Source organism: Thalassophryne amazonica, chromosome 20, assembly GCF_902500255.1.
Source record: "Thalassophryne amazonica chromosome 20, fThaAma1.1, whole genome shotgun sequence".
In the NCBI taxonomy this organism is placed as follows: domain Eukaryota; kingdom Metazoa; phylum Chordata; class Actinopteri; order Batrachoidiformes; family Batrachoididae; genus Thalassophryne; species Thalassophryne amazonica.
This window is the reverse complement of record NC_047122.1, coordinates 56,355,238-56,369,034: the sequence shown is the minus strand read 5'-3', so window position 1 is coordinate 56,369,034 and position 13,797 is coordinate 56,355,238. Positions and strand designations below refer to the sequence as shown.

The 13,797-nt window shown below is 40.1% G+C and overlaps 1 protein-coding gene across 1 annotated transcript in view; it reads right to left on the bottom strand.

The window, feature by feature from the left end:
* Positions 1 to 1,776: 1,776 nt before the first annotated feature.
* The window catches only part of adgrb2 (adhesion G protein-coupled receptor B2), a 695,462-nt gene continuing 683,441 nt past the window's right edge, over positions 1,777 to 13,797 (bottom strand). Inside the window, 1 exon segment of the mRNA XM_034161569.1 lies at positions 1,777 to 2,004. Coding sequence (XP_034017460.1) covers positions 1,828 to 2,004 — 177 coding nt within the window. The 3' untranslated portion in view covers positions 1,777 to 1,827.

Below are 13,797 nucleotides of genomic sequence, written 5' to 3'. Positions count from 1 at the left end.
TCCCAAGATAATTACCGTTTTGCTCCCACCCCCTCGTCCCCACTTCCAATTTTTGCTTTTGCCTCCAGTTCGCTCTGTGCTTTTTCTCTTGTTGTCCCTTGGCTACCACCATCTTGCTTACACTTATTTTTTTTTTCCCCTCTCGAAATTCACCACATGCTTCGATTAATGGGAGCCACCTTGAACACATTAAAGATACGGCGTCAGATTTCACCGTGCCGCTGTCTGACACGGTATCTCCTGACAACAGATGTGCAAATGTAGCAACATCGGGAAACTGAACCTCCTTTTGTAGTTGCTGAAATGTGAATTCAAAACGGGGAAACAGTATCACTTGTGGCGTTGTCTGTTTTTCTCTTCAGTCTTTCATCTTGTTGCCTTATGACTCACCTCTTCGCGTGTGTGTGTGTGTGTGTGCCTTTTATGTTTTTACAGCTGCACGTTGGACCCACGCATATGTGGAATTATACATCTGGCTTCACTGTTTAACATTAAGATTTCACTCCTCCTGTGTGGCGGCAGACGAAAAGCAGAGCAGAGCTCGGATGTTTTCTGAGATAGAAGCTTAAAACGATGATGTGGCGTCTACTTTCATTTCTCCTCCGGTGCATTCGCATTACTGGCTGCCGGAATGTTTCTAGGGGAAGAGGTGAGCTTGCTGCTACACTGATCAATACGTTACTCGAAGCGGCGTGAGCATACAATATCAAGAAATGAGCGATTTTTAAGTTTTTTGCATTGAAATGACTTTAGACAGTCTTTTTTTCGCATAACTATAAGCAATGTTTCACCTGTTGATATTTTTTTAAAGGCTTTTTTTGTCAAAGTGCAAGAGTCTGCATGATGAATGTCTCAACCCCTCCCCAACATGGGTGGAACGGCATGGAGCAAAAACATTATCCTCGGAAAACAAGCTCACATTTGTGCTGTATGCATCCTATTATTATTATTTTTTTATTCTAAATGAAAAATAGAGAGAAAGAGAAGGCAACACGAGCAAGAAACCAAACAGTCTGCAAATGAATTAATTCATTCTTGCACACTTAAGACCAGAGAACACAACTTAGCTGGTTGGTTTTGTCCCAATTGAGTGTTGGTTTCATTCAAAAATTTGAAATGAGGGCATTAAAAACACAAAAACACAATTCGACACACAGGATGTGAGCTGAATGGAAACAGAAGAGAGGATGCAATGTACCGATTTACTGCATCCCACATCCACCTGAATGACAAAAAAAGATCCTTTCATCATCCATTAGAAGGTTAAACAATATTTATGAAAGAAAGGTGCAGAGGAGGTTTCCAGGGTGACAAACATCAGTAAGATTTTTTTTTTTTTTCACCAGTGCTATAAAAGGAACAGAACGGTGCAGATTATTTTTCTTTCTTAAATCCCCCAAAATCATCAAACAATTTAAAGAGAAATCTCCCCCATCCACAATAAAATGAGCATGTCCCCCCCCCCCTCAGAAATAGTGTTTTTTTTTTGTTTGTTTGTTTTTTTCCTCCATAGTTTTGAGTTTTAATTTTAAAAATTTGTCGTCATCAGTCACAGACGTGTCCGGCCCCTGTTCTTTCATTTTGATAGTCTTTGAGAAAATATAGATTCGAACAGTCCTCTTTCCTCGTCTGTCCGTTGCAGCAGTAAACACGGTTTGGGATCCGAAAGAGCACATCACAGGAGGTGGAGAGCAGTGTTTGTGTATGTGTGCGTGAGCGACTTCAGTTAGCGTGTTGAAGACTCGTTTCCACTCGTATACATGTGAATATCTTTTCAGACAGTTTGTATCACCATGTGCATTTTGATCCCTGTGTGAAAGGGTGATGTCACACTTCAGTCTGGAAATCGCCCTCAGACGAGTTGGGTGTGTTCACAGAGGAGGAGTCCCAGTTCTTATTGTGCAGCTCCATCCGGTCCTTCTGCTCCCCAGGCACGATAGACAGCTCGGGGGTCATGGTTTTGAAGCTGTCCCAGGAGCTCTGGTCCTCTAGGGTGGACTTGTCCTGATAGAAAATGAAGGAAAAATGATATTTCAAACAAATATCTGCATAAAAATGGAGGCAGATATAAAAAAAAAAAAAAATCACACATTTCATGGATATGTTCATAATAGTTGACCCTTATTTGAATAGGCACTTTGACTGATGACTGCCCTTCTATTTGTGTCCAAACCCAAGACATTTCATGTTTTTGTTCCTGTCAACTTCATTTTATTTGCTAAGCTACATAATTTCCTGCATTTCAGGCCTGCTAAACATCCCCCCCCCCCCCCCCCCACCCCCCCCCCCCAAAAAAAAAAAAAAAAAAAGTTGGGATGCTCAAGCCTTTGCAATGTTGACCATCTCTTCTCACTAAGTTAAAGACATTTTGGAATTAAGGAAACCAAGCAATGAAGCGTGGCAGGTGATATTTATTTCCCATTCCTTCTGCAAACACATCTTAAGATGTGCAACAGTACACTATTGCAATTTTCAACAACTGCAGACTTTCCAGTATCCATACCCCTTTTCTTAAATAGTCATGCTTTTTTTGTAATGTGTGCAGAATCTGGTTTTGAATTATTTCTGAAAATCAATGGAAGGCAGCACCGTGCCTCACAGCAAGAACGTCGTGGGTTTGCATCCTACTTGGTGCCTTTCTGTGTGGCGTTACATGTTCCGCCCGTGTTTGCTTGGGTTCTTCTGGGAGCTCCAACTTCCACCCACAGGCAAAGACCTGCAGGTTAGGTTGTTTGTGTGTGGGTGTGAGTGAGTCTGTCTGTAGGGTGTACCCCACCTCACTTCCTATGACTGTTGGGATCTGTGGGACTCTTTATGGGAGTGAGTATGGAAAATGTATGGATGTATGATGCATGGATGTCCCTGAGAAAGATGTTGTCTTGAAGGTAGTATATGTTGCACTAAAATGCCAACATATTTTTCTGCATTAATGCCATCACAGAAGTGTAAATTACCATTGTTATGAGCAACAGGTCCAAAAGTCAGAGACCATGGCTTTTGGACTTGTTGCTCATGGTACCAGGTTGTTTCAGCACACTTGGCAATCTGGAGCACCCTTTTCTTCCAAAAAAAGATCTGAAATACTGATTTGTCTGACCACAATGAGTTTCCACAGTGTGATGGTCCAACCCAGATCTCTCAGCGCAGATGTAAGTAATCCTGGTTTCAGTGAGTAAAAATCTGACCACATATTTGTTCTATGCACCCACTAACTAAACCAGCCAATTCAGCACATGGTAGGACTCTTACTCAGTGAAGATGGGATTACAGCTCCCCCACCACCTCCAAGCCCAGAGATGTCGATGTCACTCCTGGACAAGGTTAACATAAGGTTTCTTTGTGCACAGTAAAGATTAAAGTGACATTTGTGAATGTAACTCCATATTGTAGTGCTTGTCCAGAGTTTTCCAAAGTCATTCTTTGCCCATGTGGTTATATCAGCTACTGATGAATGACTGTTCTTGATGCAGTGTTGTCTGAGGAATCGTACATCATGGGTGTGAATCTTAGGCTTGTGCCCTTGCCCTTCCACCAGATCCATGAATTTATCGTTTAAAGCACTGGGCAGAAATGTGCAAAACCTCATTACTAGAATTATGTGAAACACTTAAATTGTCCTCGCATTCTAAACCATGTTGAGAAACTTGAGAAGAGTGAGAAGTTTTTTTTTTTTTTTTCAAATATTCAAGTTGTGACTCAATTTAATTTTTAAAACAATCAATTCCTGAAGTATTTGGTCTATATAGCATTTTGAAGAACTTTTTTGATTGCTTTTAAATGTTTTAGAGGATTTTAAAAAGTGCATTGTTTGGTTGGCATTTGGATGATTCAGTTTTAAAAATGAATTAATATACTTGAGGCAAAGCCTTGGATTGAACATCGATGTAGGTTGATGTAAATATATTGTCAATTTGAATGTGATACACCAGAGTTCAAAAGTATTTGGGTGTGTGGAGTGCTTTTTTTTTTAGACTGACATGATTTTGTTAATGAACTATTGTATGATTTAATGGTACATACATATGGGTTTATTAAAGGTATTCATGAGAATATCAAGAACAAAAACTTCTGTACTCAAGATCAATAGATTTATTGAATGATCAATGTAATTTACAACAACTGTAAATATCTTTTTATGTCGCTGATATTGAGCAAAGCTCCTTACCATCTCATGTCATTTTTCTTCAGAAAATTGATATGGGGAGCATTAGCATGGCTAAAAACCTTCAGCTTCTGGGGGTCAATACCCCTGACACCCCCCCAACCAGGGCCCTCTTGACTCCCCACCATTTTAAACATACAACACACACACAAAGATAAAACAGCACATACAAACAAGACATGTCACAGTACCACTAGATATTAAAAGACAGTTGTTTTTTTTTGTTGTTGTTGTTGTTTTTGCTTATATTCAAATTGTTTGGGCACTACCCACTACTTCTTTTGAAATCCGAGGCACATTTTTGGTTCTATTGACTCAGTCGCACATCCAGGCACTCTGTCTGTGAGGTGTGTGATTAGCAACACTGGCAACTGGAATTGATGTTGCCACGAGCATTTTTTCTTTTTCCCGCAACAAAATCTGTTCTTCCCATATGGGACCTCATTTATCCTATGGTGATATCCCATAATTCCTTGCATGCCAGAGAGATGCTACATTCAAAACAACATAGATAAACTACACGACAACAATTGCAAATTAACATTATACTACCAAATGTAAGTTTCTATGCCTTTCATAACATTTATAAGAAACTGCATGCATGAAACCCCTTAACACTTCTTAAAATAAATATTCCAAATATTCTATGTGTGCTGTCTTCAACGTGCGTGGAACTAACGTAAACTGAATCGCAAACATCTTATATATGTTACTGTGTAACAAACAGCACAAACTGTTGTAAAGGACAATAAACAGGACATTAAGAGAGCGTACTTCACTTTCCCTGACAATGACAAGATCAGGATGAGATCGCAGCTCACAGCAATTCCTCTTGGAAATAATGGAGAAACAACTTGAGATTCTCGCTTGTTTAAACATCTGAACTGATATATTATATTCACGAGGGTTTTAGGTACAATATACAAAGAGTGTTACCTTGCAGGTAAAACTGTTTTCCGTGTGCAGCGGTTAAATTGCAGCATTATCTGAACGTCTCAATGCAGTTTTGTTAAAATTTTGCGATTTTGCACTTTTTCACTACAACAGGGACAATGATGCCATACTTTGTTTTTACTTTAAATTTGTCCAATAATTCCGAGTGTTGTTGAGTTTACATATTTAGAAACATCACAAGTTAAAAAAAGAATCTGTCTTGTTGTTTTTCTGAAATAACCATATTGAAAATGCATAAGAAAAACCCTACAAAAATTCTAATTGCAATAATTTAAGGTACCAATCACAAGCCCTAACCTCATTTTCCTGAAATTCTAAAATCATATGTTCAAGAGTAATATGATTTTACGTTTGAGTTTGAATGTGTACTTTTTTTTTCTTGCGTTGCAAAGTTTTGTGCTAAATGCGTCTTTATTTTCATGAAAACTGTTGAAAGGGGTTAAATCATGGTCATTATCTTGGAAAAATAATTTCTATGATGTAATTTTGGTAGGAAGAACCAAAATTACTCTTGGTGGTCCAAAGATTTAAATAAATAAAAGAAAGCAGCCAACTTATGGCACAAGTGTGTCGTAGGCAGAACTGCAGCAGACCGTCCAGTTTCATATGTGTGAAAAGTGATTATTCACATTTCAAGTGAACAATCTCAATAAGCGTACTCAGGATTTTGGATTTGTTCTAGGATACTTTATCCTAGGGGACTAAAGTTCACAAAAATGCAAAATGAACTTGATGCTACACATGACATGCAACCTTTTTAAAGGTCTGCAATCTTCATCTCTTGTTTTGGTTTTCCTCCACGTTTGGTTTCATCCTAACCTTACGTGCACTTGGAGCTCTTTACCATCAGCCCTACCTGTCTCTCTTATACTACGCGTGCACACACACTGATCTGCAGTAAAGGACTCCCCTCACAGCCCACCCCACTTTGCACTGTAATGATTGTCACTGCAGCGCTAGGGGGCAATATCTGCCTGATTATCATTCTGCCTGCGTCACAGCCTGACAGTTGGTAAAATGAATACAAAAGGCATAATCTGGGAGCCAATTTGCATGCTAAATGCTGGTGAAGGAACATTTTGTAATGCAGGAGTGTGGGTAATACTGCAGTTAAGTCCAACTTCATCCCTGTGAAAGCAAGCTGATGCGATTGTGCCGCCGCCACGTGTCTATCCATTCCTTTTCGCCATCTCTGCCTGCCTCTGTACCTCCTGGCCCCAAAACCCCATCTCATCTCTGTCTCTCTCATCTCTCCCTGTCTCTCTTTTGCCTCTTTTCTGCACTCGCTTTGCCACAAACCCCTCTACTTACACTCGATGAGTTCTTTTCACCTCCGGCAGACGAAATGCTCCACCGCTTTTCCCTCTGTGGTGATGAAATGAGGGAGAAAGACAGAGGGGTTGGGGGGTTACAGTCACTGACAATTCTGCCGTGAAACAGCAGTGTCGTTCCTATATCTTTTAACAGGTGAGCAAGACCCTCACCCTCTCAAGCAAACCGGTGTACTGTTCCACAGAGCACAGAGAGAAATCCAACATCGACACACAGTCATATCATGACCAGGCAAATATTCATAGAAAAAACAAACACGGAACAAGGATTTCCAAGACGCTACACACTACATAGGGCATCTGCAATAAAAGTCATAAATAGGACGAGGGTATAAAGCATTCTTACTTCTAAAATGGCTCTCAAATCTTCTAAAAGAGGTTAAGTGTTAGTGCAGGTAGGATTTCCACGCACTATCTGTATTACTGATTTAATGCTGTATGTGTTAACGACATAAAACGGTTAAAGCCCGCCTATAAATTGGACATTGCTGCCTCCATATGTTCCACCTCTGGCTTAAGCGCATAAACCTTTTTCCTCCCGCGGCACCTATGCTGTTATTTATCGTTTTATTACATTGAGCATAGCCCTTCTTATAGAGGCTGATTTCTGTACCATTAGTTTGCTGTTCATAGTTCGGGTTTCTGAAGGAAGATTATTGTGCTCTCTGTGTCACAAGTTCCCAACATTTGTACTTTTGTATATCCCAGCAAGCCTGTAGCCAAGAGCTTATTCGATCCCCTGCAGCAGCTTCAGCTACGGTACATGTCTGGTATTGACTGGACTTCTTTTTTGCGTCAAGTAATTCAAATATTTTCTGTTTGGTGTTGGGAATATATATATATATATATATATATATATATATATATATATATATATATATATATATATATATATATATATATATATATATATATATATATATATATATGACATGCATTTTACATTTAGTGTGAGGAGTTGCAGTGTAGATTCTATGCACGATTCCTAAATGTAAACATGTCAATATATTCTGTTACCCGGGAAGGACAATCTGCAGTAATGGATGCTTTAATGCAGAAGTGACGCATGGCCAAAGCAAACAATTCTTTCCACAGAGAAAGGCATTAAACTCAGCACTAACATCATGATCTACAGAGGCATGTTCCTGGGCTGTTACTGTACCACTGTGAATTCCGGACAACTTATCTTCACCACATCCAACTGCAAGAGCAATACCTTCAGACATGGCTGTGAAAAATCATGAACATAAGATGGCAACATAATTTGTCCAATCTGGAGGTCCTGGTGTGATGTGGACTGCCCAGCATTCCCAGCTGCACTGGACAGGGAATGTTACCTGCATAGAAGCCTCCAGGATACCCAAGATGTTGTTACATAGTCAGCTGACTGAAGGCCATTGTAACATTAGTGTTGAGGTGATTTTGTAATGTTTGCATGGTGTTCCAGTCCTAAACCCACTGACATTGTGACCTGAAAGCACATGCTCTTGAATGTCTGTACTGGAGGCAGCTACCTTTTGAGGCCTTGGATCACAAGACAACATTGGCTGTCAAGGGAAATCAAAAGCAGGATGTACCTCCTGGAGGCATCTTCCTCTGCGACATCTGCACAAATCGTGTGCCTCAAGATTCGGCCTGTACTCCCACAAGAGGACTCAAATCAACAAGTCATCTGCCTGCCATGGAAGACTCATCATTTATCCTACATTTAAAGCATTTGCAGAACTAAGCATGTTTTGCTTTACGGTTTTATCATGCTTGTTGTTGTTGTTGTTGTTGTTGTTGTTGTTGAGGTAGGCTGAGTATGAAGATTTTTACTATCTTTACCAGTTTAGATAAATCATTTTGAAATATAAATGTGTACTGTCATGCCCTTTCTTTCTTTACTTAAAATTGTATTATTCATTGGTCAATGACATAACTGTAACTTTAACACTTGAAACGTGACATATTTGTAAAACAGACAATTAAATAACAATTTTACAAATATGGCACATTTCCAGATCTGTGGCCAATTGTTCATAGGGGATTTTGTGTATTTAAAAAAAAAAAAAAAAAATCTTCCTAGTCAGTATTCATGATGGAAAATAATGAACCACAGGTTTCACAAAAGGCCGACCATTAGTGGGTTCGGTGGAAAGTCACATATGGTGATTTAGTCAATAATAACTTGCACCCACAGGGTGAACACCTCACCTGCAGTGTTCCATTGTGGCTGCCCAACAGATGCCACATGGGCATAAGTATGTTTATTTAAAGGCTTTCCCCCCCTATATTCCCATACCCCCCCCCCCCCCCCCCCGACTTCTCCCTGAGGCCATGGATCTTACTGGGGCTACTGTGCTGCAAAAGTAGAGAGAGCTCCTTATAAATGTTAACTGTCACACCTCTGAGGATAAATATTTTCACTGAAACACTTTCAACAAGCAGTGTTACTGACACTGCTATGTTAAGGATTCAAGCTAACTGCATTTCTTGCCATTTAGCGAAGGGGTTGGCATGCATATTTAGTTTTAAACATATTAATTCTGTCTAGATTAGATAGAACTTTATTTATCCCATGGGAAAACGTCCCTCGGGGAAATTGAGGTTCCGACAGCATTGGACATGTACACAGACAATTAAAATGAGATGTTAAGAAGCAATTTGAAAAAAATAAATACTAAAACTACTGCCTCATTAGCTACAACTGCTCCTCTCCTTCCCGTCCTCTGTCTTCCTGTTATTCATGCTCCCCCCTGACTGAGGAGCTGTACATTCTGAAGGCCCTCAGACCCTGGACACACACTGTTTAAACTCCTCTCCCTTCTGGTCAACATTACAGAGCTGTGGACGTCAAAGCAACGAGGCACAGGAACACGCTTTCCACAGCCATCACACTGATGAACAACTTAACCTGCCAAAAAACTCAATAATTCATATACTTCATGTACAACTTCAATCTGTTTGTCTGTTTCTCCTTTGCACACATTTTTCTTGCACATTTTATATTGTGAATTATTTAATGTTTAGTTTATACAACCCCAATTCCAATGAAGTTGGGATGTTGTGTAAAATGTAAATTAAAAACAGAATACAATGATTTGCAAATCCTCTTCAACCTATATTCAATTGAATACACCACAAAGACAAGATATTTAATGTTCAAACTGATAAACTTTGTTTTTATGCAAATATTTGCCAATTTTGAAATGGATGCCTGCAACACATTTCAAAAAATCTGGGACAGTGGTATGTTTACCACTGTGTTACAACACCTTTCCTTCTAACATTCAATAAGCGTTTGGGAACTGAGGACACGAATTGTTGAAGCTTTATAGGTGGAATTCTTTCCCATTCTTGCTTGATGTACGACTTACGACTGTACGACGATTTTCAATGGGCGAAAGGTCTGGGCTACAGGCATGGCAGTCTAGTACCTGCACTTCTACTACAAAGCCACACTGTTGTAACATGTGCACAATGTGGCTTGGCATTGTCTTGCTGAAATAAGAAGAGATGTCCCTGAAAAAGACGTTGCTTGGATGGCAGCTTGTGTTGCTTCAAAACCTGGATGTACCTTTCAGCATTGATGGTGCCATCACATATGTGGAAGTTGCCCATGTCATGGTAGAGAAAGTTTGACTTGCTCTTGCTTGCCTCTACTGGTGGTTGGCTCTCACTGCGGTATTGTATCACTTCCTGTTCCGGAGCACAGCGGTGTTTTTCTGTATCTGTTAGCTGTTTAATCTGCACAGTTAGATTGATCTAGTTACCTAGATAACGATTTGTTTCACAGTGTAATCTTGACGTGCCTTAACTAAAGCACTCCGTCTGCTGAATCACCTCTAAATTATTTACACATTATTCGCTTTGTGTGTTTTTAGGAATCCGCTAGCTTAGCGCAGCTACTAGCTCTTAGCCGGTTTAGCATGACAGCTTCTCCTGTCTCTCCTGCACTTTTCTGCTCTGGGTGTGAAATGTTTAGTTATTCCTCGGCCTCCTTTAGCAGTAATGGTACTTGTAATAAGTGTAGCTTATTCGTAGCTTTGGAGGCCAGGCTGGGCAAATTGGAGACTCGGCTCCGCACCGTGGAAAATTCTACAGCTAGCCAGGCCCCTTTAGTCGGTGCGGACCAAGGTAGCTTAGCCACCGTTAGTTTCCCTCTGGCAGATCCCGAGCAGCCGGGAAAGCAGGCCCACTGGGTGACTGTGATGAGGAAGCGTAGCCCTAAACAGAAGCCCCGTGTACACCGCCAACCCATTCACATATCTAACTGTTTTTCCCCACTCGGCGACACACCCGCCGAGGATCAAACTCTGGTTATTGGCGACTCTGTTTTGAGAAATGTGAAGTTAGCGACACCAGCAACCATAGTCAATTGTCTTCCGGGGGCCAGAGCAGGCGACATTGAAGGAAATTTGAAACTGCTGGCTAAGGCTAAGCGTAAATTTGGTAAGATTGTAATTCACGTCGGCAGTAATGACACCCGGTTACGCCAATCGGAGGTCACTAAAATTAACATTGAATCGGTGTGTAACTTTGCAAAAACAATGTCGGACTCTGTAGTTTTCTCTGGGCCCCTCCCCAATCGGACCGGGAGTGACATGTTTAGCCGCATGTTCTCCCTGAATTGCTGGCTGTCTGAGTGGTGTCCAAAAAATGAGGTGGGCTTCATAGATAATTGGCAAAGCTTCTGGGGAAAACCTGGTCTTGTTAGGAGAGACGGCATCCATCCCACTTTGGATGGAGCACCTCTCATTTCTAGAAATCTGGCCAATTTTCTTAAATCCTCCAAACCGTGACTATCCAGGGTTGGGACCAGGAAGCAGAGTTGTAGTCTTACACACCTCTCTGCAGCTTCTCTCCCCCTGCCATCCCCTCATTACCCCATCCCCATAGAGACGGTGCCTGCTCCCAGACCACCAATAACCAGCATAAAAATTCAAAAAGAAAAAATAATATAGCACCTTCAACTGCACCACAGACTAAAACAGTTAAATGTGGTCTATTAAACATTAGGTCTCTCTCTTCTAAGTCCCTGTTAGTAAATGATATAATAATTGATCAACATATTGATTTATTCTGCCTTACAGAAAAACTGGTTACAGCAGGATGAATATGTTAGTTTGAATGAGTCAACTCCCCCGAGTCACACTAACTACCAGAATGCTTGTAGCACGGGCCGAGGCGGAGGATTAGCAGCAATCTTCCATTCCAGCTTATTAATTAATCAAAAATCCAGACAGAGCTTTAATTCATTTGAAAGCTTGACTCTTAGTCTTGTCCATCCAAATTGGAAGTCCCAAAAACCAGTTTTATTTGTTATTATCTATCGTCCACCTGGTCGTTACTGTGAGTTTCTCTGTGAATTTTCAGACCTTTTGTCTGACTTAGTGCTTAGCTCAGATAAGATAATTATAGTGGGCAATTTTAACATCCACACAGATGCTGAGAATGACAGCCTCAACACTGCATTTAATCTATTATTAGACTCAATTGGCTTTGCTCAAAATGTAAATGAGTCCACCCACCACTTTAATCATATCTTAGATCTTGTTCTGACTTATGGTATGGAAATTGAAGACTTAACAGTATTCCCTGAAAACTCCCTTCTGTCTGATCATTTCTTAATAACATTTACATTTACTCTGATGGACTACCCAGCAGTGGGGAATAAGTTTCATTACACTAGCAGTCTGTCAGAAAGCGCTGTAACTAGGTTTAAGGATATGATTCCTTCTTTATGTTCTCTAATGCCATATACCAACACAGTGCAGAGTAGCTACCTAAACTCTGTGAGTGAGATAGAGTATCTCGTCAATAGTTTTATATCGTCATTGAGGACAACTTTGGATGCTGTAGCTCCTCTGAAAAAGAGAGCCTTAAATCAGAAGTGCCTGACTCCGTGGTATAACTCACAAACTCGCAGCTTAAAGCAGATAACCCGTAAGTTGGAGAGGAAATGGCATCTCACTAATTTAGAAGATCTTCACTTAGCCTGGAAAAAGAGTCTGTTGCTCTATAAAAAAGCCCTCCGTAAAGCTAGGACATCTTACTACTCATCACTAATTGAAGAAAATAAGAACAACCCCAGGTTTCTTTTCAGCACTGTAGCCAGGCTGACAAAGAGTCAGAGCTCTATTGAGCCGAGTATTCCTTTAACTTTAACTAGTAATGACTTCATGACTTTCTTTGCTAATAAAATTTTAACTATTAGAGAAAAAATTACTCATAACCATCCCAAAGATGTATCGTTATCTTTGGCTGCTTTCAGTGATTCCGGTATTTGGTTAGACTCTTTCTCTCAGATTGTTCTGTCTGAGTTATTTTCATTAGTTACTTCATCCAAACCATCAACATGTCTATTAGACCCCATTCCTACCAGGCTGCTCAAGGAAGCCCTACCATTATTTAATGCTTCGATCTTAAATATGATCAATCTATCTTTATTAGTTGGCTATGTACCACAGGCTTTTAAGGTGGCAGTAATTAAACCATTACTTAAAAAGCCATCACTTGACCCAGCTATCTTAGCTAATTATAGGCCAATCTCCAACCTTCCATTTCTCTCAAAAATTCTTGAAAGGGTAGTTGTAAAACAGCTAACTGATCATCTGCAGAGGAATGGTCTATTTGAAGAGTTTCAGTCAGGTTTTAGAATTCATCATAGTACAGAAACAGCATTACTGAAGGTTACAAATGATCTTCTTATGGCCTCGGACAGTGGACTCATCTCTGTGCTTGTTCTGTTAGACCTCAGTGCTGCTTTTGATACTGTTGACCATAAAATTTTATTACAGAGATTAGAGCATGCCATAGGTATTAAAGGCACTGCGCTGCGGTGGTTTGAATCATATTTATCTAATAGATTACAATTTGTTCATGTAAATGGGGAATCTTCTTCACAGACTAAGGTTAATTATGGAGTTCCACAAGGTTCTGTGCTAGGACCAATTTTATTCACTTTATACATGTTTCCCTTAGGCAGTATTATTAGACGGCACTGCTTAAATTTTCATTGTTACGCAGATGATACCCAGCTTTATCTATCCATGAAGCCAGAGGACACACACCAATTAGCTAAACTGCAGGATTGTCTTACAGACATAAATACATGGATGACCTCTAATTTTCTGCTTTTAAACTCAGATAAAACTGAAGTTATTGTACTTGGCCCCACAAATCTTAGAAACATGGTGTCTAACCAGATCCTTACTCTGGATGGCATTACCCTGACCTCTAGTAATACTGTGAGAAATCTTGGAGTCATTTTTGATCAGGATATGTCATTCAAAGCGCATATTAAACAAATATGTAGGACTGCTTTTTTGCATTTACGCAATATCTCTAAAATTAGAAAGGTCTTGT